Raw genomic sequence first — 25,024 nt, 5'->3', positions numbered from 1 at the left:
ATTGAACATCATTAATAAGACTGATCGCTGACTTTGAATTCTTCCAATTTGGCCTTTGAAAATAAGGAAGGCTCCAAGAAAATCTCTGAAGGTTATTTGTTTTTATTTATTCTTTTATTTTGGATAAAGATAATTAGTAAATAAAGGAAGTCTGCTGAGTTGGTGATTAAGCTTCCACTGGGATATAGCCTATCATAAATGTTTTCAGCTATGAAAACAAGATCAAGACAGTTAATAATGTTAAACAGCCTCTCAATTTGGCCTCGCTGCTTCACTATAATCAATAATATAAGAGCTAAATTTGATTTTATAATCGCTGAAGCGGAAACTAATGTATCTATAACAATACAAAATAATTAAAAATGCCATAAGTGGTCGTCCATTTGCTCTGGATACATTAAGGCGCAAGCCTTTTTAACCGGAAGTACACGATCATTTAATTTATTGTTAGCGTTCCCTCTTTTTAACTTTCTTCATAAAACTTAAACTTTCTTTATTTTTGTCATAACAATATTTATTCTTAATGATATACTAATTATTTAAATAATACAATTTATTTAAACGTAACTCAATTAAATTAAATTAATTTACACAAAATGAAAACAAACACTTTAAATACTAATCTAACCCCTTGAACAGTTAGCTAAGTTAACTTTTAAAATTATAATATTTTCTTTACTTTGTAGCCCTATAAAAAAATCGAAGTGAAATTCTTCTACAAAGAGACACACAGCGGCCGTTTGATCAAATCACATGACGTGAAACAGAAGATCAACTCGCTGTACATCTGACGTGTAGTAGAGTCTGTGTAGTGTTGACGTGTCTCTAAAGCGCTCTCCTCCCTTCAGCTCTCTCGCTTCTGTCTTTCTCTCTTACCCGGGCGGCGAAGCGCACCGGCAGGGCTGTACTATCCGTTTACAGCTCGCTGGGACTCCAGATAGTGACTGTGATTTCAAGGAACCGTCACCATGGGGAGTGAGTAGATGGTTTTGAAGTGTTTCTCGTATGTTTAATAGAGTTAATTATTGTAATTCTGCTGTTATATCACACTCGAGTTCTGTTAGCATTATTAGCATGCTAGCCAGACAGCTTTCTTTGATTTGGGACCTGAAAGAATGTTATCAGATTCGTGTACTTTTTCATATTTATTTAGATCTATCTTTTACGGCAAGTAAAATATTTCTCAGTTCCTCTATGTTTGGTTGTGATTCGTATGTGAAGTAACATTTATATTGCTTTCTGGTGATTGAATGGTAGCGGGCAGCTAGTGTTAGCCTGTTAGCTACTTTCTTTACACATCTGCATGGCTTTGTATTACTACAGAATTGTAAAGGACACCTTCAAATATATATAATTAAAAGACATTTAACGACTAATATTGGCATACCAACTTGTTTAGAGTTTATTTGGATTGCCAGACCAGAGGGAAGCGGTCAGCTATTACCCAGTCCAGCAAATAGGCTAACAGTTTGTTAGTTAATTGAATCTAATTGTGTTTAACTTGATAATTAATTGGCACTTCATTAATACGCATTACACAGATTCAGAGAAATCGTTGTGTTATTAGGTCTGTTGTACTTAAAAGTATTATTGTATAAAATGTCGAATCTGTGAGTTTAGCCTGTCAGTTTAATGATGACGACGCTTTAGATTGGACAGCATCTCCCTACTGTTATCCTTTGGGAAGAAAGTCTTTTCCTCAGTTTTTCTTTAATCTCACTATAAACAATTTTAGCCTCATAATGAGGTGTTATTATGTAATGTTGGAATATGGTTCAGTGGATGCAATTGTAATTTGTTTAATTTTATGGCACCAAATCAATGCTTTGTGTAACATTTCTCTTGTTCTTCCATTCCTAGTTAAGTTCTTGGAGGTAATAAAACCGTTTTGTGCGGTTTTGCCGGAAATCCAGAAACCAGAAAGAAAGGTATGACATTGTACACCACAAATATTATATGGATTTAATTTATTTATTAGATTACACATGTAAAAACCTGCATTTTAAACCCATACTTATGCTTGTCTATCAGATCCAGTTCAGAGAAAAGGTGCTATGGACTGCCATCACATTGTTCATCTTTCTTGTTTGCTGCCAGGTAAGTTTGACTTCTCAATGTATGAAAAATGCACTTACGTACTTGCTAATGCTTAAGTGCTCCTGATATGTTTAGTGTAAAAAATGTTTTTCTCTATCTCTCAGATCCCGCTGTTTGGGATCATGTCTTCAGATTCAGCAGATCCATTCTACTGGATGAGAGTCATCTTGGCCTCCAACAGAGGTAAGTTATGCAATTATGATTTTATGGTTTGCAGTGTTCAATTCACCATTGATATTATTGTTCTGCACTACCACCTAATAGTCAAGTTCATAGCTAGTTTATTCAAGCATGTAATATACACTGCTGTTCAAAAGTTTGGGTCAGGAAAGAGAAATAATACTTTTATCCATTAAATTGATCTCAATTTTTAGCAAAGACTTTTGTAATGTTACAGAAGATTTCTATTTGAAATGAATGTTGTTCTTTGAACTTTCAATTAAGCATGTTTTCCACAATATTATTAATCCCCACAACTGTTTTCAGCATTGATAATAAGAAATGCTTCTTAAAGCCCCAAATCAGCATATTAGAATGGTTTCTGAAGGATCATGTGACACTGAAGACTGGAGTAATGATGCTGAAAATTTAGCTTTGCATCACAGAAATGGAATCATAAAATAATTTTTAAATCTTATTGAGCCCAAACTGAATAACTTTTACCAAGTTTGAGTAAAAGCAGTTTAGTCAATTTTCATCTATGCTCAATGATTACCTATAATTTGTGAATAGAATATATGTTAATTGGTTCTGTGGTGTTCTCATGATGTCAGGTATTGGTGGTTGTCCATTCCATTAATGACCGTGTTTTTCAGGTACTCTGATGGAGTTGGGTATCTCACCCATTGTGACCTCTGGACTGATCATGCAGCTGCTGGCTGGAGCTAAAATCATTGAGGTCGGAGACACGCCTAAAGACAGAGCGCTCTTCAATGGAGCTCAGAAACGTGAGATTTTGTTTTATTTTTAGTGTTTTGCATTTAAATAGTTGAATATTATGGAGTTATGGATTACAGTTATTATAATAATGGTAATGGCAATTTTTTTAATGTTTTTTCAGTGTTTGGTATGATCATCACCATTGGCCAGGCTATTGTGTACGTCATGACTGGAATGTATGGAGACCCTTCAGAGATGGGTGCTGGCATCTGTCTGCTGATCATCATTCAGGTAAAAAAGCATGCTCAAATACACACAAAATGATGTGAAATTTATTTGTCATATGGAGAGGCGTTTCTTGGGCTTGTAATTAGAGAGTTTGTAAATTAATAAAAGACTTGATTAAATCTGTGTACTCTTCCTGTAGTTGTTTGTGGCTGGTCTGATCGTGCTTCTGCTGGATGAGTTGCTGCAGAAAGGTTACGGTTTGGGCTCTGGTATCTCTCTCTTCATCGCCACAAACATCTGCGAGACGATCGTATGGAAGGCATTCAGCCCAACCACAGTCAACACTGGCAGAGGTATGAGTTCAGGACGCTGCATCTTGTTTTAAACCATTCTTTGGCGATGTAGACTGAATTCCATTTGTGCATATTCAGGTACTGAGTTTGAAGGAGCCATTATTGCTCTGTTCCACCTGTTGGCCACTCGTACTGATAAAGTACGGGCTCTGAGAGAGGCCTTCTACAGACAGAACCTGCCCAACCTCATGAACCTCATCTCTACAGTCTTCGTCTTTGCCGTTGTCATATACTTCCAGGTCAGTTTTTGTTATATTGTTTTGTTGCAAATTAATTGGAGCCATAATATGCAAGACTTTTATTTAATACTCGAGCTAGGGCTGGGCGATAAAACGGTATCGGCATTTATCGACGGTACACCATTGTCGGTAACGATATAAAAAATGTTCGATATAGCGCTCGATATTTTCATTAAAATGCAAGCGCATCGCTGCCGTGACCACCACAACGTTGCCCAACATCAAAATGGCAAACGTAATGAAAGCGGAACGTGTTTTTCCAGCTCTTCAAAACTCAAATATTATCATATTTAAATGTTATTTTTAATGTGATTACCAAAACATTATTTGTTCATCCTTCAAAGATTACCCCCATTTATAAAACTAAAAGTTTCAAGATGTAGGAAAACTCTCACTTATTTAAAAATAATTTCTCTTTCTTTTTGCTGTATCGAAAACGCACCAAACCGTGACTCCACTGTGTCCTATCAAACCGAACCGAGAATTTTGTGAACCGTTACACCCCTACTTACAACAGATGTTGATCTTCCTCAAAGTTTGCCTTGATTGTTCTACGTTTACACTTTTACATTGCACACATTTTGTAACATTTTAAGTTCAAGAGTTTCTTTAACGCTTACTTTTTTATTTTAATATGAGACATAAAGATATTTTTGTTTACATTTTATTTTTGACTGCTAAAACTAATATCATTTGTTGTTTGCCTTAATAATTTGGATAAAAAAAAAAAAAAATTCAATAATTATCGATACCGAACGATATAAAACATTATATTGTGATAGATTTTTTTAGCTATATCGTACATCCCTAAAATGGAGTTTAGATTTAATTGCAGCAAAATGAATTCTTCAGCTGTACACCCTCAGAATCAACTACTTGATGAATATAAGACTATACATGTACATGTTTTTTGTTCATAATTTCTTGATAAACATTTATATATTTATATGTATTTTTTTTTTTTTTTTTTTTGTAACTTGGCACCTTTAACAATTGTATTGGTTTCTGTTAATTTAATATAGTATATTTCTTGTCATTAATTGTTTTGTATAATGCTTTGGCAATATTGTACATAAACACAATCATGCCCCTGAAGTACTTTAGAATTGAAAATAAAAATGGATTAAAATTGTTTTGTACAGGGCTTCAGAGTCGACCTGCCCATCAAGTCTGCACGTTACCGTGGCCAGTACAACACATATCCCATCAAGCTGTTCTACACCTCCAACATTCCCATCATCCTGCAGTCTGCTCTGGTTTCGAACCTTTACGTCATCTCTCAGATGCTCTCCACCCGCTTCAGCGGGAACTTTCTGGTCAACCTCCTGGGAACTTGGTCTGTAAGTGTCACCAATGTTTGTTTGTTTTTTTGTTTACCATGTATTGAACTTGACACTATTTATATTGCATATCCAGAGCATGTTTATAAGAAACAGTCTGAAAACAAGTTGGATATAGAAAAGAAAACCTGCCTTAAAGCATATCTCTTTTTTTGTTGTAGGATACATCATCTGGTGGTCCGGCTCGAGCCTACCCTGTGGGTGGTCTGTGTTACTTTCTGTCTCCTCCGGAGTCGTTTGGTTCTGTGCTTGATGACCCAGTCCATGCAGTGATCTACATTGTATTCATGTTGGGATCCTGTGCCTTCTTTTCTAAGACCTGGATTGAAGTTTCTGGATCATCTGCCAAAGATGTGAGTCACCAGCTCTTGTTCATTTATCAACACTTTATTTGATTATTTGGTATGAAGTTGTAATGGGGATGTGTGTGTTTTAGGTGGCCAAGCAGCTGAAAGAACAGCAGATGGTAATGAGGGGACACAGAGAGACTTCCATGGTTCATGAACTCAACAGGTGAGCTGCAAACACACTTGCTCTGTAAGCTTAGCTTGTAAATACTTGATTATCAGGACCTTCATTCACGCTTTCTCTTTCTGTTATTCAGGTACATCCCCACAGCGGCAGCATTTGGTGGACTGTGTATCGGTGGCCTTTCAGTAATGGCTGACTTCCTGGGTGCCATCGGCTCTGGAACAGGAATCCTATTGGCTGTTACCATCATCTATCAGTACTTTGAGATATTTGTTAAGGAACAGAGTGAAGTCGGCAGCATGGGAGCGTTACTCTTCTAAACAAGGACACTGACAAATCACACACACATACTTGCTGACACCTTGTAAAACACTTTTATTATTTTTATGATCGTTGTTGTGTTTTCTTTTTTTTTCTCTTTTTTTTTTTGTGTGATTTGAGCGTTAAAAATGGTCTGTCACGAGTGCCGTCTTGGGAGAACGTGTTCTTAGCCTCTAGTTCAGGCCAAGTTTGTTCTCCTATTTGTCAGAAGTGGCAAAATGTTTCTAAAATTCAGTGATGAAGCTGAACTTCAGTGATGGGACAGTAAAGATGGACTCTGTGAGCTCTGACTAGGAATATTCAGGAATTTTCCCTTTTCATCAGTCTGTCCTTCCTCCGTCTCCATAAATCCCTTCATTCACCCTTTGCTTTATTTCCTGTCTGAACCTAGTTATGCCTGGTAAAAGGATTTTCCAGAAAGTATTGATAATGCTTGGTGAGTGATTTACTCAACACTGCCAATTTTGTCTCCACACACGCACACACTGTCTCTGTTATGTCTCAGTTTGTCAGTCATATCAATCTTAAATGTGAAGCTAACAGGCGGCTTCTTTTTTTTTGCCCATAATAGCTTTTGTTTAGTGTAAGGCTCATACCATATTTAATCATAGAAATTGTGATGGTTTAGTAATAGCTAGAGGTCTGAGAACCAAACAGAGGTGCCTGGTTTCCAGTCAGCAGAATAGCTTGTTAATTCTAAACAAGACCGCATCACAACAGAGGAAATGCAATACAGTGTGGCACCAGTAGTGTGGTGTTTTTTTGTGTGTGTGTGTGTGTGTGTGTGTGTGTGTGTGTACACAATTAAGCTGGAATCCTTTTGTACAGAACACATCAGTGAGAGCTTCATTGGCAGACAGAACTGGTTACACCTAAAGTCTGTATACTTTCTAAATTAAGCCCTTTTTACTGTATCATTGGGTGTCTGTATATGACATTTAATGCAGTGCGCAACCATGTAAAATAGACCCTTTTTCTTTTTTTTCTGACTATGTAAAAAGAAATGTTCCGAACAAATATATTCAGCAAAGACTGATCATTCTCAATAAAAACTCATTTTTTGGGAGATAAGATTGTTTCATTTGTGACTGTGAGAATGGCTAAATAGACTTTTAATGATTAAACATGGCACAGATTATTTCTTTTGGCATTTGAAATAAAAATGTTAATTATGCAGGTTTCTGTAAAATGTCTAAAGTACCTCACAAGCCCTCTGCATTGTGTTAGTTATGTTGAACTGAAAGAGAATTGCCATGTTTTAGGAACTAGAGTATAATACGGTTTATGGCGTTTTCCTTTTCTGAAATTTTGGCAAAAGCTGATGGGATGTTCAGAGTTTGTGTTTGTGACTTATGTTGTTTATTCATATTTAAGAGTACTGTTCGTTTCATAGGCTCCTTTTAAGTTTCACAACAATTATAGTAAAGTAAGATGCTTTCCAAAAACGCGCACTCAAAAGAATAGGGTTATTCTTTTTTTTTTTTTGCAGGCATTCTGAGAGGCAAAAATTTGGGGCCCTCGTCTACTGTATATGACGTCATGTTTTTCAGTTCACGTCCTCCTGGGCGACCTATGGACCTACCTGGCGTGAAAGCGGCATGCGGGGAAAGATTGACAGGAGGACGGATAGATCAAAGTCTCTTTCAAGTGTTTGGGATAGACAGCGGTTGATCGTTGCTGGTGACCCGGGCTCTTTGATACCGCAATATATTGATAACAAAGCGCCGTAAAATCTGCGCAAGCACTGCATTATTTCTGCTAAATTTCCTTTACAAATTATTCATAAAAAAAAAAAATGACTGCAATCAACGGGGAAGGTAATACAGAGTAAATTCCTGAAATGTGTGCGGTATTTTTTCTTTTGTTTTTCTGTTGTCTGTCTACTCGTTGAGTTCAGTAATGTCTGTGAAACATGAATCTAGCCATAAGACGAGTACTGTGACAAGTGCGATGATTGTATTTTCACCTCACTGATGCCACACTAAAATACGTTTTATTATTATTTGATGCTTTTTATTTCTAGTATTTTATTTCAAGAATCAAGGGTTGTATTCCCTGTCAGTGACGAATAGATTAACTGGAAATGTTCTAAAAAGGCACCTATTCTAGGAAAAGCATCCTTGTCCTGTCCACACCACAATAATATTTTTTAGACAGAAATAACATTAACATTACACAGTGTAACAAAAATTAACTGTAAGAAAATTTAGTGTGATGGGGAAATCACTGTAAATCTGAATGTTGACCTTGGAAGTAGTTTTATCACAACTTTAATTATTTATTTATTTTAACAAATGAATACAATTATTAACACCAGTGATATGAAATAAAGGGACAGGTTTTCTTTTTAAATATATATATATATTACTTATTTACTAACTAACTATTAATTGTCTTCATGAACTCTTTACAGGGAAGGACCAAGTCATATTTGTTACCAAGGAAGAGCATGAAATTCCTAGCACTGTGAAACTGGTTGAGGATGATGCAAATGAGGACAATGAAGAAAAAGGTGAGAGTTAGTTAATCTGCTAATTATATATCGATAGAAATACTTCCTTCTTCAGATTCAGTTTAAAGCTGTATAACTTTGTAACTTCATATCTACCTCACTATCTCTGTGTATTCAGGTCTCATCTTGCCGAGTGGTGAGATAAACTGGGATTGTCCGTGTTTAGGTGGGATGGCAAGTGGAGTATGTGGAGAGCAGTTTAAGACAGCATTCACCTGCTTCCACTTAAGTCAAGAAGAGTTGAAGGGCTCGGACTGTCTGGAGCAGTTCAATAGCATGCAGGAGTGTTTTCGTCAACATCCTGAACTGTTCCCTCAGGAAGATGATCTTCAAACTGCAAATCCTGGGCCAGACTCAGAGCAAAAAGATTCCCCTTCTATATCTGACTTCAGCACAAGTGAAGAGTCTGGCCCTCTGCCTTCACAGTTGCCCATAGCTACTTAAAACTGTAGAGATCCAAACTCCATCTCATATTCCACATATTATTTTTTACTAAAATCTATTTATATCTGTTTTAAGATGAGACATTAAAAGGGAGACGAAGACAATGTTTACTTAAATGTAAAAACATTACATGGATTATATATTTTTATAAACATTTTATGATTAGGTTAAATGACAAAAATTATGGTGAGAAGTCCAGAGAAATAAAACATAAAGGATGTTTTGAAATTTTTTTTTGTGTATTCTGGGAAATACCATCCTCATATTTATAAATCCATCCTTTGGATACATTTTGTCCTTTTTCATTTTTGTGTTCTATTTTGTTCCAACAAACATCTTAATCCAAGTGTAACTTTGTTACATATTGACACGCATTACATGTGAAAGTGTGATTTTAAATCTACCGAGACCTGTGACAATCTGTGTCAAACATGGTGCTTGAGATTACAAGTGTTTGTGTGTACAATGTGAAATCATATTTTGATTAAAGATTATAGACACATCAATTATATAGTTTGCCCATTTAATGTATATAACTGTCTGTGCTTCTTTAGTCAAATGGTATCAGTAATATAAAGAAAGGTTTATGAATCAACATTCATAGTGGGTGCAAAAGTTTGAGATTACATGAAAAAGATGGGACTCAAAACATTGCCTGTATTCCACAAGACAGAGTAAGGAGAGACATACAGGTTTGGAATGACATGAGGGTGAGTAAATGATAACAGAATTGTTTTGTTTTTTGGGGTGAACTATCCCTTTAAGGGTTCTAGCAAATTCTGTCAGACAAGCATATACTGACATACAGTGGAGAGAACGAGTATTTGATATGCTGCCGATTTTGCAGGTTTTCCCACTTACAAAGCATGTAGAAGTCTGTAATTTTTATCATAGGTACTCTTCAACTGTGAGTGACGGAATCTAAAACAAAAATCCAGAAAATCACATTGTATGATTTAAGTAATTTGCATTTTATTGCATGACATAAGTATTTGATACATCAGAAAAGCAGAACTTAATATTTGGTACAGAAACCTTTGTTTGCAATCACAGAGATCATATGTTTCCTGTAGTTCTTGACCAGGTTTGCACACACTGCAGCAGGGATTTTGGCCCACTCCTCCATACAGACCTTCTCCAGATCCTTCAGGTTTCGGGGCTGTCGCTGGGCAATACGGACTTTCAGCTCCCTCCAAAGATTTTCTATTGGGTTCAGGTCTGGAGACTGGCTAGGCCACTCCAGGACCTTGAGATGCTTCTTACGGAGCCACTCCTTAGTTGCCCTGGCTGTGTGTTTCAGGTCGTTGTCATGCTGGAAGACCCAGCCACGACCCATCTTCAATGCTCTTACTGAGGGAAGGAGGTTGTTGGCCAAGATCTCGCGATACATGGCCCCATCCATCCTCCCCTCAATACGGTGCAGTCATCCTGTCCCCTTTGCAGAAAAGCATCCCCAAAGAATGAGGTTTCCACCTCCATGCTTCACGGTTGGGATGGTGTTCTTGGGGTTGTACTCATCCTTCTTCTTCCTCCAAACACGGCGAGTGGAGTTTAGACCACAAAGCTCTATTTTTGTCTCATCAGACCACATGACCTTCTCCCATCCCTCCTCTGGATCATCCAGATGGTCATTGACAAACTTCAGACGGGCCTGGACATGCGCTGGCTTGAGCAGGGGGATATTGCGTGCGCTGCAGGATTTTAATCCATGACGGCGTAGTGTGTTACTAATGGTTTTCTTTGAGACTGTGGTCCCAGCTCTCTTCAGGTCATTGACCAGGTCCTGCCGTGTAGTTCTGGGCTGATCCCTCACCTTCCTCATGATCATTGATGCCCCACGAGGTGAGATCTTGCATGGTGCCCCAGACCGAGGGAGATTGACCGTCATCTTGAACTTCTTCCATTTTCTAATAATTGCGCCAACAGTTGTTGCCTTCTCACCAAGCTGCTTGCCTATTGTCCTGTAGCCCATCCCAGCCTTGTGCAGGTCTACAATTTTATCCCTGATGTCCTTACACAGCTCTCTGGTCTTGGCCATTGTGGAGAGGTTGGAGTCTGTTTGATTGAGTGTGTGGACAGGTGTCTTTTATACAGGTAACGAGTTCAAACAGGTGCAGTTAATACAGGTAATGAGTGGAGAACAGGGGCACGTTCAAGTTCAAAACGGTGCGCAACGTTTTGCTACGGTTTCTGGGTTGAACGTCATGTTTCCTGGAAACGGCGTGCACCGGTGTGCAACGGGGTTTGAGATATGTTTTCTCTTGTTTGGTGGGTGTGTCAGAACTGCAGTCCAATCAGCAGCAACATGTATATAAAGCACATGGTAATAAAGTGAACTCGCACAATGGGTTCAAGGAAAGTAATTTACAAATGTGTTCGATGCAGCTCGGTATATGCTACAACTGAGGATATTAGAAGACATGTTTGTCGTAAGTTTTATTGTAAAAATATAGGATATCAACATAATGATGTAGTTGTTTATATTTTTAGCTTCATTGCAAGTGTATGGCATTTGGTATAGAAATAAACAATGGTAATTAAGTGCTTTTCCTAAAAATGAGAAAGAAAATACTGGGTATTAAAAAAACAGTATGAACTACAAATAAAGTCAGTATGTGAGGCTAAATAGATGTGTTTTAGTCTGAATTAGGTAAGATGTGTGCTTCCATTTCAGTTTACACAAATCCCTTCACTCGATTGGGATGTTCTCCTTTGTTCTGGGCGGCAAGTGCAGTAACTGTAACATCGGGCATATGTATTAAACACATATTTATACCGACTTCATCAGGCTCCGAAAATTCTTCACAAAGAACACAAAGAATGGCCTTCTCAGCTGCCATAGTTGCAACTCTTGCTTCATCAGAACAGTGTGTTCAACGCATCGCCGTTTCTGTTTAAAAAACGTTGTGCAACGTTTTGTCGGGGCTGAACGCAGCCCAGGAGGGCTTCTTGAAAAACTAACAGGTCTGTGAGAGCTGGAATTCTTACTGGTTGGTAGGTGATCAAATACTTATGTCATGCAATAAAATGCAAATTATTTAAAAATCATACAATGTGATTTTCTGGATTTTTGTTTTAGATTCCGTCACTCACAGTTGAAGAGTACCTATGATAAAAATTACAGACCTCTACATGCTTTGTAAGTAGGAAAACCTGCAAAATCGGCAGTGTATCAAATACTTGTTCTCCCCACTGCATTTTAATGATATGCAAAAAAGAGAGGTATGACCCAGAATGAGGCTTCTTGAATGATATATTTTGACAGCCAGCATTGAACATGGTGGAAGAAATGGCTTTAAAATGATCAATGACCTTAAATCAATCATCCAAGGTCAGTACAATGAAATCAGTCATGTTTCTGAGCTAGGGTTTGTTTTTATGTTTTTGGGAGAGTGCCACGTCATGTCTGGCTTGTTCAATGATTACCTGAAAGAGATATCCAAAGTTTCTTATTGGATAAGACTAGATAGAAAACCAAGTAAATTGACCAATGGACTGATGGGGAGGAGGTTAGAGGGTCAGCAGGGCAGTGTTCATATGAACCTCTGTGATTCTTCCTAAAAATTTCAGACTTATCCAGTGAGAACGTGTAAGTACAAGCCTCAGCTCACAGAGAGAACTTTTAATTTGATTTCTGCTGTTTTCATTTCTTTGTCTCTCCTCTCTGAATGCAGGAGTGATGTCCAGTCTAAAGGAGATCTGTGCGGGACTGCCTCTTGATCCTCTACCCCCGAACCGTGGGAGAGACCCCAATATACCTCATGCACCTGTCCGAACTCCAAACCTCACCCCAGCAGAAGAACGGGTGGGTCTCTCACACCTATGCTCCGTCATTTGATTAATCATAATAAATGAATATTTATCATTAATAAATAAAAATTAGCAGAATGTCCGAGTTGCTTTGTTTCATACAATGAAATGGAGGCTAACAAGGACAAAAATCATAAAGTATTGTTAATGAATGGAGCATATGACTTTGTGTGCTGTTTCAGAAGCCAAACGATAACTTTATACTGACAAATCACACAGCAGATCTTTTAAAGTTTATTTATAATTTGACACAGTTGTCACTCAAAAGCAAGGCTGTTTACAACCCCCCAAAAATATAATATAAATATACAGTACAAAAGTTTGGGGTCAGTAAGATAAAAAAAAAAAATGAAATACTTTTATTCTGCAAGGACACATTAAATTGATCAAAAGTGACAGTAAAGACTTTTACATTGTTACAAAAAAATCTATATAATTCATGAAATAATTCAGAAAACATTTTACAGTTTCCAAAAAAAATATTAAGCAGCTCAACTGTTTTAATATAATAATAAAAAATGTTTTTTGAGCACCAAATCTGCATATTAGAATGACACTAAAACCTGGAGTTATGATGCTGAAAATTCAGCTTTTCCATTACATGAATAAATTACATTTCACAATATATTAAAATAGTAAACCATTATTTTTATTTGTAAAAATATTTCACAATATCACAGTTTTTACTGTATTTTAAATAAAATAAGTTTAGCCTTGGTGAGCAAAAGAGACTTGCCAACCCCAAACTCTTGACCTGTTGATGAATTTAAATGAATTGGGATGTTTTAAATGCTTCAGGTCCATTCAGTGGTCAGCAACGGTTAAAAAAATACAGAATCTCCCTTATCTTTCCACACTGCGAGTCCTGTCAATCATTAAAGATAAGAGTCTGAATTTCGAACAGAGAAAGGGAAGAATGCTCAGTAAAAGAGGGGTTGAGGGACAGAGACCAAAACATTTTGTAAGTTGATTGCATCATGATTACTCATTCTCTCTCTTCAGTTAATCTTTCCTGGACTCTCCTGTTCTGGGTCTCTGTCATCATAGTGTCTTTATATGTCTCTGTCTCTAGCTGGCTTTGAGGAATGCTTTGAGATACTTTCCTCCTAGTCTGCATGCGACTCTGGCTGCAGAGTTTGCGCAGGAGCTCAGGCAGTATGGACACATCTACATGTACCGCTTCTGTCCTGCACTGCGTATGAGGTACAACAAAAGCAATTGCACAGCATATTTAGGCAACTGTATTGATACGGTATGTCTAGACTATGGCAGTTCACACTGAATCCATGACTACATGTGTGTTACAGAGCCTATCCTATTGATCAGTACCCATGCAGAACAAGACAAGCTGCTTCCATCATGCTTATGATTATGAACAATCTGGATCCTGTTGTAGCACAGGTACATTTTCACATTTAATATTATGTTTTGATGTAATAGTCAAGAAATTGCTGCAGCTTCATTGCAGTATCAGAAAGTGGGTCTGTTCCTGACTTCAAGAAAATATGTTATAGTGTAATGATCTCCAGAACTGCATTAAGTTCTGATTTTAATACTTATTTAATTCTCTCAGTTCCCACAAGAACTTGTAACGTATGGAGGAAATGGACAGGTTTTCAGCAACTGGGCGCAGGTAAAGTGTGAGATTTTTATATGTATTTATATATTACTTTTATTACAGTTATATCTGTCTGTGTTATATTAAATTATAACAAATTAAGTTAATTGTTATTATTTAAGTTGATGTAACGTTTATTTTTAAGTCCTGTACTTATCCATCCACGAGGGGGCGTAAGGGTATAAATAGCGCGTGAGCTCTCAGCTATCAAATGCTGATGAGTGACGTAAAAACACACACACACACACACAAACACCAACCTGTGTCACGTCTCCGTTTCTCCTGTTTATTCAGGGTTTTAAACTGTCCTCACTTCCCATGCCTTGGGACTTGGAAATATATTGTAGTTGATATGTTGTAAATACTTTTAGTTTCTTTTTAAACAGAGAAAACCAAGTGAAAGTGATGGGCTCAGCAATTCAATTGACAATTTATGTCCATTGTGTTTATGTGTGTGTTCGTATACGTAGTTCTGGCTGGTATTTCACTACCTGAGCACCATGACCGAAGAGCAAACTCTTGTGATGTACAGTGGTCATCCATTAGGTCTCTTTCCCAGCCTCCCCTCTTCTCCACGCTGTGTTATCACGAATGGCATGGTAAGATACACACAGGCCATTCTGCATTGAGAATGGGATATAAGTAAGGGAAGGGGAAATAACTGTTTCTTTTCTGTTTCTTCTTGTGTGGTTTCAGGTTATTCCAAACTATTCTTCCAGAGAGGAATATGAGAAGATGTTTGCTATGGGCATTACCATGTGAGATTTCACCAATACCTAATAACAATCTTACTAGGCTCTTTTAGAAAATTTGCATGTACATCATTACCATTCAAAAGTTTGGGGTCAGTGAGATTTCTGAAAGAAGTATTTTATGCTCACCAAGGCTGCATTTATTTGATCCAAAATACAGTAAAAACAGTAACAAATGTTTACTTTCTATTTTATACATATTTTAAAAAGTAATTTATTTCTGTGATGGCAAAGCTGAATTTTCAGCATTCATTACTCTAGTCTTCAGTGTCACATGATCATTAAGAAATCATTGTGCTATGCTGATTTGGTGCTCAAGAAACATTTCTTATTATTGTCACAGTTGAAAACAGTTGTGCTGCTTAATATGGAAACCATGATACAATTTTTAAAGGATCCTTTGTTGAATAAAACAATTACATTTTTTTAAAGAATCTAACCAACACTTTTGAGTGGTAGTAAAAATTTGATAAAATGAAATGTGGTTGTGATTTTACTGCCATTTAAATGACCTTAATGCCTTACAGTCCACATTTATCATAGTAGAACTGAGCAATAGGATAGTGTGCATAGTCAAGTAGTGTGTATGTTTCTCTGTGTGTACGGTCAGGTATGGACAGATGACCGCTGGAAGTTACTGTTACATTGGCCCTCAAGGCATCGTTCATGGCACCATGGTAAGAAGAACATACAGAACTAATAAAAATATGCTATACAAAACTTATACAAAAATGTACTAAAAGAGTATCCTCTCTGCCTGTTTAGTTGACAGTGCTTAATGCAGGTCGAAGATACTTAGGCTCAGATGACCTGAGGGGTCGTGTGTTTGTGACATCTGGTCTGGGTGGCATGAGCGGAGCACAAGCGAAGGCAGCAGTCATTTCTGGCTGTGTAGGGGTCATTGCCGAGGTTAGATGACGGTTGTGTATGCTTACTGTTACCTAACCATCTCATTGAATACTTCAAGCCAATCATTACATTCAGTTTTTAGTTAAAAGCAAATTGACTATTGACTCAATTTGTTACAGTTGAGATTCAATCAAAGAGAAAATACTCTAATTTGAAGGGATAGTTCAGCCAAAAATTTAAAATTCTGTCATCATTTACTCACCTTGTTACTATTCCAAACCTGTATGAATATCTATCTTCTGTGGAATACCAAAGAATATATTTTGAAGAATGTTGGTAACCAAGCAGTTTTGGTTCCTTACTGACCCATATTATGGACAAAAATACTAAAACTGTACAAAACTGTTTGGTTTACGCTTTTCCTTGACATAAAAGTGGGCACAGGACTCCTTTTGGTCCATGTTAGCTGTAATAACTTACTAAATAAAAAAGCTTCACATTTAAGTCCAAACTGAAATGATGCAAAGCTCTAAGTACACTATCATAACTGGCCTCTACACTACAGGTTGATGAAGCTCCCCTAAAGAAAAGGCATGAGCAGGGCTGGCTGATGGAAGTCACTAGTGATTTGAGCCACTGCATCAAACGCATCAGGTACAGTATGCAAGAAAACATTGAAACACATTGAGACTTACAGACATTATCTTAAACTTCTAATACTTAATCTCATAGAGAGGCCAGAAAAGCAAAAGCGGCCTTGAGCTTAGGCTACCATGGCAACATTGTGGATCTCTGGTAAGTCGCGTACTTCATATACTCTATTGTTTGCAAGTTTTATTTAGTAAATCATAAGTGCAATATGTTTCAGGGAGTGCCTCTACCAGGAGTATAAGAAGACAGGAGAGTTGTTGGTTGATTTGGGTTCTGATCAGACATCACTTCACAATCCCTTCAGTGGAGGATATTACCCAGTGCAACTCACCATCGGACAAGCCAATCAGCTCATGAACACTGACCCCCAGTGCTTCAAAACCTTAGTACATGAGAGGTACACACAAAAATACATCTTAATGTCGCAAATAACTAAAATTAATTTAAATCTACATAAGCTCCAAACTCCCTTGTGTAGTCTTTGCAGGCAGGTGGAGGCCATCAATAACTTGTCAGATGCAGGGATGTTCTTCTGGGACTATGGCAATGCTTTTCTCTTAGAGGCCCAGAGAGCAGGCAAGTAAAGAGTAATTGTCACAAAATAAAGCATGACACGGTGATCAGGTATTACTCTGACAGGGTTTATTTATTTTGAGATAAATCCTTCAGACCGTACATTATCCAAATACTTACCAAATAAATGAATGAGCATTAAATAATGAATAATTTTATTCAGTGAGAAGAATGAGACCACTAAGTGATTTGAGAGATGTAAACCTGTAGTTATGTAGCAAAAGGAAAAAAGGTCAATTAAATTTTAACTGTCATAATACAAAGATATTTGACTAGACCACAAAATGCCAAGATTAGCCAGTCACTAACATCAAAGTATGCATAATAAAAGTGTTCGGTTACACTGTGTTTTAAGGTGTAATTGTTACAATGTAATTATACATTTAAGTAATGAATAACATTAATTCACTTACATGTGCTTAGGGTTTGGTTTATGGTTAGTTGCATGTAATTATGCATAATTTATAGTTATTATAGTAACTACATGTAACGTGTAATAAGGACACAGTAAAATAAAGTGTTACCAAGTATTCTTCTGTCTCTTCAAGGTGCAAAGGTAGAGAAGAAAGGGGGAGGGGCTACTGAGTTTAAATATCCCTCATATGTCCAACACATAATGGGGTAAGTGACCATAATGGGGTAAGTGGCCAACACACATCAATCAGAGACTAGTTTTAATCTTTGCCCCTTTCCGTAGGGATATTTTTTCACTGGGTTTTGGGCCATTTCGCTGGGTCTGTACCTCTTGTGACCCTGCTGACCTGGCTGAGACTGATGCAATCGCCACTTCTGTACTAGAAGAGATAAGTTCCACAGTAACTGAACGTGTCCGACAGCAATATAGTGACAACATCCGCTGGATACGTGAAGCTGGGAAACACAAGATGGTATGGCTTACTGACACCCAACTCTAAATAAAGAAAAAAAATTCACATTAATTTATTTACCCATCGATTTTGCACATATATACTGAGAGCTAGTGGTGTGGATGCAGCATAACACAAAAGCAAACATTTACTAATGCCGTTGTAAAAATGTGCTATTCAGCCAATTTATTCAGTCCACAAAAGTGTCCAATAATAGCGGGTTATACAGCAAGTATTATTCAACTGGCCATGTGATCTCAACATGTCGTCCACCATGAGGCAGGGTTATCATAGTTATCTAAAACTAAAACCTTACAGTAATGTATGTTTTAAAAGTACTAAACTTAAAAAAAAAAAATTTGTCTTAAAATAATGTTTTGTGTTATCTGGTCTCTTTTGTGTTTAGGTTGTGGGTTCACAGGCCCGTATTCTCTATTCGGACCAGAAAGGAAGAGTTTCCATTGCCTTGGCAATAAACCAAGCCATTGCTAAGGGCAAAGTCTCGGTAATTTACGTGTGCATACTACCGAACTCATTTAATTATGGTTCATTAATACACACTTTGCAACATATCAATTCAACTGTCTCCTCCCGCCACTCAGGCTCCAGTAGTCATCAGTAGAGATCATCATGATGTCAGTGGGACGGACAGCCCCTTCAGGGAGACCTCCAATGTTTATGATGGCTCTGCCTTCTGCGCAGGTACACAAAGACACATCTACACCATCTTTCAAATTATTATGCAAGTGACATATCAGTAGGATCTCAGTACAATAAACATTCAGATTTTAGTTTTTCAACTACACTGTTGGTTTGTTTTATTTCTCAAATATTTTAGATAACTGGTATTAATCTCAGACAGGTTTATTAAATAGTTTTCCATGTCTTAGGTAAATATGAAACCTACTTAAAGAGGTTGTTCCACATTGTTAAGCAACACAATTATTATTATTAAGTCACAGTTTTCATGCAATATGGGGAGGATGAAAGATCTTTCTGAAGATGAAAAGCATGAAAAGGTGCAGTGTCTTGCAAAAAACTAATATTTTGTGAAAACTGAATAGTGATTATCGAACTGTCCAGAGATTTTTAAATGGTTTTATTCACTGAGGGAATGCCGTACTACAATAAATGGTCCAGATGAATGGATTTGTGGATGGTTGGTGAATGGACACCCCATTCCAACAAGACTGTGACGTCGACAGGAAGCTGGTGGGTGATGATTTGGGCTGTAATATTGGGAAGTGAGATGGAAGGTCTCTGAAGGTGTCAAAATGACTTCTGCAAGAGATGTGGAGTTTGTAACTGACCATTTTCTACTCTGGTATAAAAAGAAGGATAGTGCCTTCTGAAATAAAAAGGATTTTCATGCAGGACAACGCACTTATGCCACACTGCAAAAAAACTCCACGGCAATAAAACTCTTAGAAAATGTGCTGTATATCTATACACCCACTGTAAAGTTTCTCTTTGTTAGCTTTGGTTATAGGTGGCTGAGTGCGACTTTACACACAACTGCCAGCCAGCATGGAGAGTTTTTTTGAGACTCCAGAGACACCAGTAGCTTCAAATATCTGTTTGCTGCTCAAAAGTGACAGAAACTTTCCTTAATTAACCTTTATTTGACTGAGTTCTTCTATGCTCTAAATCACTCACAAATCTTTTGACAGTTCGAAAATATCTATTCAGTGCAAAATCCTCTGCACCATTTCAGGCTTTTCATCTTCAGAAAGATCTTTATTCCTCCCCATATTGCATGAAAACTGTGACTTGCTGAAGAAGAGAAGACCTTGCAAACTACTGAACAAACTTGACACCAGTTATCTAAAAAGATATGAGAAATAAAACAAACAGTTTCTTTGAAAAACTAATATCTGAAAGTGTATTGCACTAAAATCCTACTTATATGTCACTTGCATAATAATTTGGAACACAGTGTAGATATACAAGTGAACTACAAGTTGTATATAACCATATAGTCATATACACCATATACTAACTATACACTAAGTAAGGGATAATGTGCAGTCATATTGACATTGTAAAGTAAAGCTGAGAAGGTGATCAGGAGGGGTGTTGTGTGATAATGAATGATTGAATATACATTATCTTGCTTATTACATGACTACTTAGAGAACAAAAAATTCATTACCATGATTTAAGTTTAAATAATTATTTATAGCTGTCTTTATACAAAATATCTGACTACAGAATGTTGTGATTGACCAATCAGAATTAAGTTTTCCAGAGAGACTATTTAATAGATTCATGTCTGTGCATTTATTATAGACATGGCAGTGCAGAATTTTGTTGGTGATGCATTCCGTGGAGCCACATGGGTTGCTTTGCACAATGGAGGCGGAGTTGGATGGTATGTAGAGATTTGATTTGTTATTGGTGAAAATGTATTATTATCTAGTTCTAGATAAAACATGTTACTGATTTCTTGCTATTTTGTATTATTGATTGAGCAAAAAAACTTTTGGGGAATAAAAATGTATCATAAAAAAGATATTAGTTATTAGTGCTTTAATTATTGACTCTGTATTGATTTTTTTTTTTAGGGGAGAAGTGATAAATGGTGGTTTTGGATTGGTTCTGGATGGTTCTGAAGAGGCAGGGCAGAGAGCTAGACTAATGTTGAACTGGGATGTCTCTAATGGGGTGAGTGTGTCCGTCTGTGTTTATATAGGCCTATATATATATATATATATATATATATATATATATATATAAATGCATATACATGATTATACTGTTATATGTAAATACTGATGTGTATATCACTAGGTGGCACGGAGATGCTGGTCAGGCAACGCTAATGCTTATGAGGCGATTCAAAGTACCATGGAGGATCAGTGTCAGTTGAGAGTCACAATGCCCAACCCAGTTCAGGAAGAACACATTCTGGATCATGCACTGCTGGGATAAACTAAACTCCACATTTAAATATGAAATTATGCATTAATATGCAACAGAATGCCTATATCTTATCTTACCAGAAAAAAAAGTTCACACGTACTGTTCTATTCACTCAGGAAAAATGGACAATGGAATGCATATATAGACTGTAATATTAAAATTCTATAGTCAAATACAGCAACGTTCAAGAGTACCCTGAACTAGTCCATTATTTACAGCTACTTTTGAATTTGATGTGATGAATGAAAACAATTGAAAGCTATAATTGTTCAGTTTTGAAAATGTATATCAGTGAATTGGTTTAAATTAAGTATTTGAGGTAGGCCTACCTGATGTGTATTTTATATGGTTATATAATAATAAGCTCCCATAAAGGTAAAACTGGTCCTAAAAGATAAATCACAAGGGGCCAAATTGTAAGTAGGCCTACATCTTTTGCACTATTGCAATTATAGCTAGTAGGCTACATGTCAAATGGTATTGTGGTAGTATCGTGCTACAAACAAAAGTATTAAATTCAGATGCAAAACTGAAGGTTTGACCTTTGAGTAAGAAGAATGGGAGTCATGGATACAAATGTCAACATGCCACCAATAGACTTTAGTAACTTCACGGCTTCAAGAAATGAGTGGCGTTAAATAAAAATCATGATATGTTACAATTTAGTGTCCTCTTTATTTTAATAGCTTTAGGATTTTTTTTTTTACACAGTGCCAAAACTTCAATAATGGCTCTGGGGACGGAGTGCTTACAGGGTGATCCGACGCTGGAGGAGGAATTCAGGCGGTTAAAAAAACGTGATTTGACAGAGACGTACCTATTTCAAATGGCATGTGGTTCGTTTAGAGTTAGACCACAAAAAGTCAGTGGAAGTGCCTTTAGGAAGCATATCATGGACAAGGTAAAAACCTTTCCCGCAACTCGACCGCAGCCGAAGCGCCTTGACGCTCGACCTGCAATACCTACATCAGACCTCAGAGGCGCTGCTGAGTTCTACACGCGCTTCCCCGGAGACAAGCCCGCGGAACACCCGGACTGGATCCGCGACAGGAAAGCGTTCAGAGACGCGCTTGACGGTATGGGAGATCTTCGCAGATGGCTCCATAATAAACCGATTCTCACCGACCTGGAGGTTCTCATCACGGAACGAGGCAGTCAAGATAAGCGGATGTCATTACCTCCTTCAAAAACAAGCATTTTCCCTCCACCACTAGATGTTACAACAACTGTAAGAAATATGATACTGATATAGTACAAACTAGAAAAGTGGCTAAAAGAAAGGCCACTCTTAAAAATCGTACAAAAAGTTAGAATTTTATTGCATTAGAAATGGGGGGCACTGTTTATTTGATGGCCCGATCAGGATGTTACTGTATTGTTACATTTGTCTCTATATCACAGTCTACGCGCGCGCTCATGCGTGAAGTTGAAGAAGTGAAGAGCTTTCTGCGCGCTCGCGAAGCCTGCAATCTCTCCAAATTCTTGGACTGGTATGGGACTGGTAAATTAAAGCGTGTAGACCTCTGTGCTCTGTTTAAGAAGGTGTGCATTGTGCAATGCATTATGCGTTGGCAATATATTTATTCTTAATATTTTTGATTTTGCACAAATTTAAGAACATTGTAGGAGTAAAAAAGTGTGTGTTTTGGTTTGTAGGAAGGCTTCTTCATACAGCCTAAGCGGATGAACGTTCTGATGTCCTCATTAAATAGTGAAGATGGAAACTCAGTAACTGTGGAAAACCTGGCTGCTGGGATCCTGGCCTGGAACGGAAAGCATCAGGAAAGGGAAGAACACAAGTCAAACGCTGGTATGGTCAAGGGGTAAAGGGAGAAACTAAATAGTTCTTATTATGAACATTATTTCTTTCAGTTTGTAACAGCATAAGGTATTGTGTATTTATGTTTAGGTTATTGGAACGCAGACCACGAGAAAGGGACTTGGACAAGACACAATCTTCCAACACATGGAATTTCACTAGAGGAGAAAGATGATGAGGTACTGCAACACATAAACATATAAAACAATCACAGTCCATTTTTGTTAAGATTATGCTTGAAAAAAACCTTTTCGTCATACCAACAACTGGTGATAATTCCATGGTATTTACTGACATACTTTGGAGTATACTGTAAAAAATTTCTAACCCTCCCAAATCAAAAATTTCAAGTGACCGATAACATCTAAATTTTTCAATTGGCCCAAGTGAAATTCTGTAAATTATAAAATTAAATGTACAGATTTTCACTTGGGCCAATTGAAATTTACAGAATTTCACTTGGGCCAATTGAAAAATTTAGATGTTATCGGTCACTTGAAATTTTTGATTTGGGAGGGTTAGAAATTTTTTACAGTGTAGGCAAAGGTACATGTAGTATATGGTAATCACGTAATACCATGGTAAATATTAAAGTATTGTATTACCAACAGAAACCGTCACAGTACCATGTTCCCACCACTGCAATTAAAACTATAATTATATAATCACACATTTATTTTTACTAATATTTTTGTATTCAAAGAATATTAATTACAGTATTGAATTATGTCAGTTGAGTTATGTTACATCTGTAATAGAGCTCTTTGAATGTTTCTAGAGGGGCATGCAGGACGTGGAGGTGCTGGCGATCATGAGGAGAGTTTTGGCAGCCACCAAGACCTCTTGCCCTTCTTCTCTTGGTGGCAGTACGGGCAGAGAAGTGGATCGTTTCAGGACACTTTGTTTTAGAGAATACCTCAAATCTATAGAGCAATGCCAACGACAGGGGCTTAATGTGAGCCAAGCCACTCTACAGAAAGGTATGTTTTTTTAATAATACATAGAAATTGTACATACACACAAGCACATATCGAGATGACATATTAAACCATTGTAAAAAAAAAAGCATGCAGAATACAAATGTTGTCTTTCTCTAGTCCTGCTGCACCCTGGTGACATGAGCTTGTCTAGCAGCTCCAAATTGGGAGGGAAAGGTCACTTGTCAGGCTGGGGTGGACAAGAACAAGGCCTGACATCCCTCAGGACATCCAAAACACACCGAGTTGAAGGTGGAGCAAATAAGGGCCACAAAGCGATGTAAGTCTCTCTATGACTAAAAAGAATAAATCTACTAATTGGGACAAGGACGATGCTGCTCTTTTGAATTTTATATTCATCAAAGGAACCTGAAAACATATGGTTTCCACAAAAAATATTAAGCAGCACAACTATTTTAAACATTGATAATAATAAGAAATTACAAGAAAATCAGCATGTTAGAATGATTTCTGAAGGATCATGTGACACCGAAGAACGCAGTAATGGCTGCTATTTTAAATGTAAAAAAAAAAAATTCACATTTATTACTGTATTTTTGATCAAATAAATACAGCCTTGATGAGCATAAGAGACTTCTTTTAAAAACATTAAAAAATCTTACCAACTCCAAACTTTTAAACAGTAGTGTATGCCTTAAATAAGAGTGTTTGTATTGAGTTATGTCTGTATACGTGTTGTAGGAAGAAGCAGTCAATTCGCTGGGCGGACCCTAATGCCTTCTGGCCTGGAAAGGAAGATCATGTGCGCTTGTTTCTGCCTGTGGTGACAAACTCTCCTGCAATGGTTTTATTTCAGCGTATTGAACGTACTGTAGCGCCAAGTCCCGGACACTGGCCCTTAAATCATTTAGGATACTCAACCTCTGGAGATATTGAAGCTCGCAAGATGTACACTCTCTAGAACATTTTTGACTGTATTGAATGTCTGTATGAAGTCGGCATGAAACGGAAGTTGCGACAAGATAAATCATTTATAAAAAATACTGCAATATTCCATTAAAAAAAGAATTGTCCAATGACATTGTTGTTTTGACTTTCTGCAATGCTAATTTCCACCATTATGGTGGCACGCAAAAACTCAAATAGGCTACTTCTGTAGATGTGCTGCTCTCTTTATTTTGTCACTCAACATATTCTCACATGTGATGCAAAGTAGACTCAAGTAGCCATGTTTGATTTAATAAATTCTAAAATGTAAAATCTTCTCTTCAAACTGTTTTTTTTTTTTTTTATGTATAGAATGAATTATGAACATACAAATAACTTGTGTGTGTGTTTTGTG

The 25,024-nt window shown here is 37.1% G+C and overlaps 4 protein-coding genes across 4 annotated transcripts; all 4 read left to right on the top strand.

Moving 5' to 3' along the window:
- The first annotated feature begins 745 nt into the window (after positions 1–745).
- Positions 746–6,980, top strand: sec61a1a (SEC61 translocon subunit alpha 1a). Its single transcript, XM_084426179.1, has 12 exons — positions 746–975; positions 1,861–1,928; positions 2,032–2,097; positions 2,202–2,280; positions 2,913–3,044; positions 3,158–3,267; positions 3,404–3,557; positions 3,636–3,796; positions 4,939–5,136; positions 5,298–5,489; positions 5,573–5,649; positions 5,741–6,980. The coding sequence occupies exons 1-12, from the start codon at positions 969–971 to the stop codon at positions 5,925–5,927; spliced, it is 1,431 nt and encodes a 476-aa protein (XP_084282305.1). The 5' UTR covers positions 746–968; the 3' UTR covers positions 5,928–6,980.
- A 503-nt stretch (positions 6,981–7,483) lies between these two features.
- On the top strand, positions 7,484–9,390 carry chchd4b (coiled-coil-helix-coiled-coil-helix domain containing 4b). Its single transcript, XM_084426185.1, has 3 exons — positions 7,484–7,745; positions 8,342–8,440; positions 8,559–9,390. Exons 1-3 carry the CDS (start codon positions 7,724–7,726, stop codon positions 8,882–8,884), a joined length of 447 nt encoding a protein of 148 aa, XP_084282311.1. The 5' UTR covers positions 7,484–7,723; the 3' UTR covers positions 8,885–9,390.
- Positions 9,391–12,382: 2,992 nt separating this feature from the next.
- Positions 12,383–21,474, top strand: uroc1 (urocanate hydratase 1). Its single transcript, XM_084426172.1, has 20 exons — positions 12,383–12,473; positions 12,559–12,689; positions 13,767–13,897; positions 14,002–14,095; positions 14,268–14,327; positions 14,783–14,911; positions 15,009–15,070; positions 15,675–15,741; positions 15,830–15,973; positions 16,479–16,567; positions 16,646–16,708; positions 16,782–16,961; positions 17,043–17,140; positions 17,686–17,758; positions 17,835–18,024; positions 18,410–18,508; positions 18,606–18,705; positions 20,293–20,374; positions 20,568–20,667; positions 20,794–21,474. Exons 2-20 carry the CDS (start codon positions 12,564–12,566, stop codon positions 20,932–20,934), a joined length of 2,028 nt encoding a protein of 675 aa, XP_084282298.1. The 5' UTR covers positions 12,383–12,473; positions 12,559–12,563; the 3' UTR covers positions 20,935–21,474.
- A 789-nt stretch (positions 21,475–22,263) lies between these two features.
- On the top strand, positions 22,264–24,762 carry efcab12 (EF-hand calcium binding domain 12). Its single transcript, XM_084426181.1, has 6 exons — positions 22,264–22,467; positions 22,582–22,735; positions 22,835–22,923; positions 23,523–23,724; positions 23,842–24,001; positions 24,424–24,762. The coding sequence occupies exons 1-6, from the start codon at positions 22,276–22,278 to the stop codon at positions 24,641–24,643; spliced, it is 1,017 nt and encodes a 338-aa protein (XP_084282307.1). The 5' UTR covers positions 22,264–22,275; the 3' UTR covers positions 24,644–24,762.
- Positions 24,763–25,024: the final 262 nt, after the last annotated feature.

This window comes from Rutilus rutilus (assembly GCF_951802725.1).
Source record: "Rutilus rutilus genome assembly, chromosome: 12".
NCBI classification, from domain to species: domain Eukaryota; kingdom Metazoa; phylum Chordata; class Actinopteri; order Cypriniformes; family Leuciscidae; genus Rutilus; species Rutilus rutilus.
The sequence above is the reverse complement of the archived record's forward strand: the minus strand, read 5'-3'. Positions and strand labels throughout refer to the sequence as shown.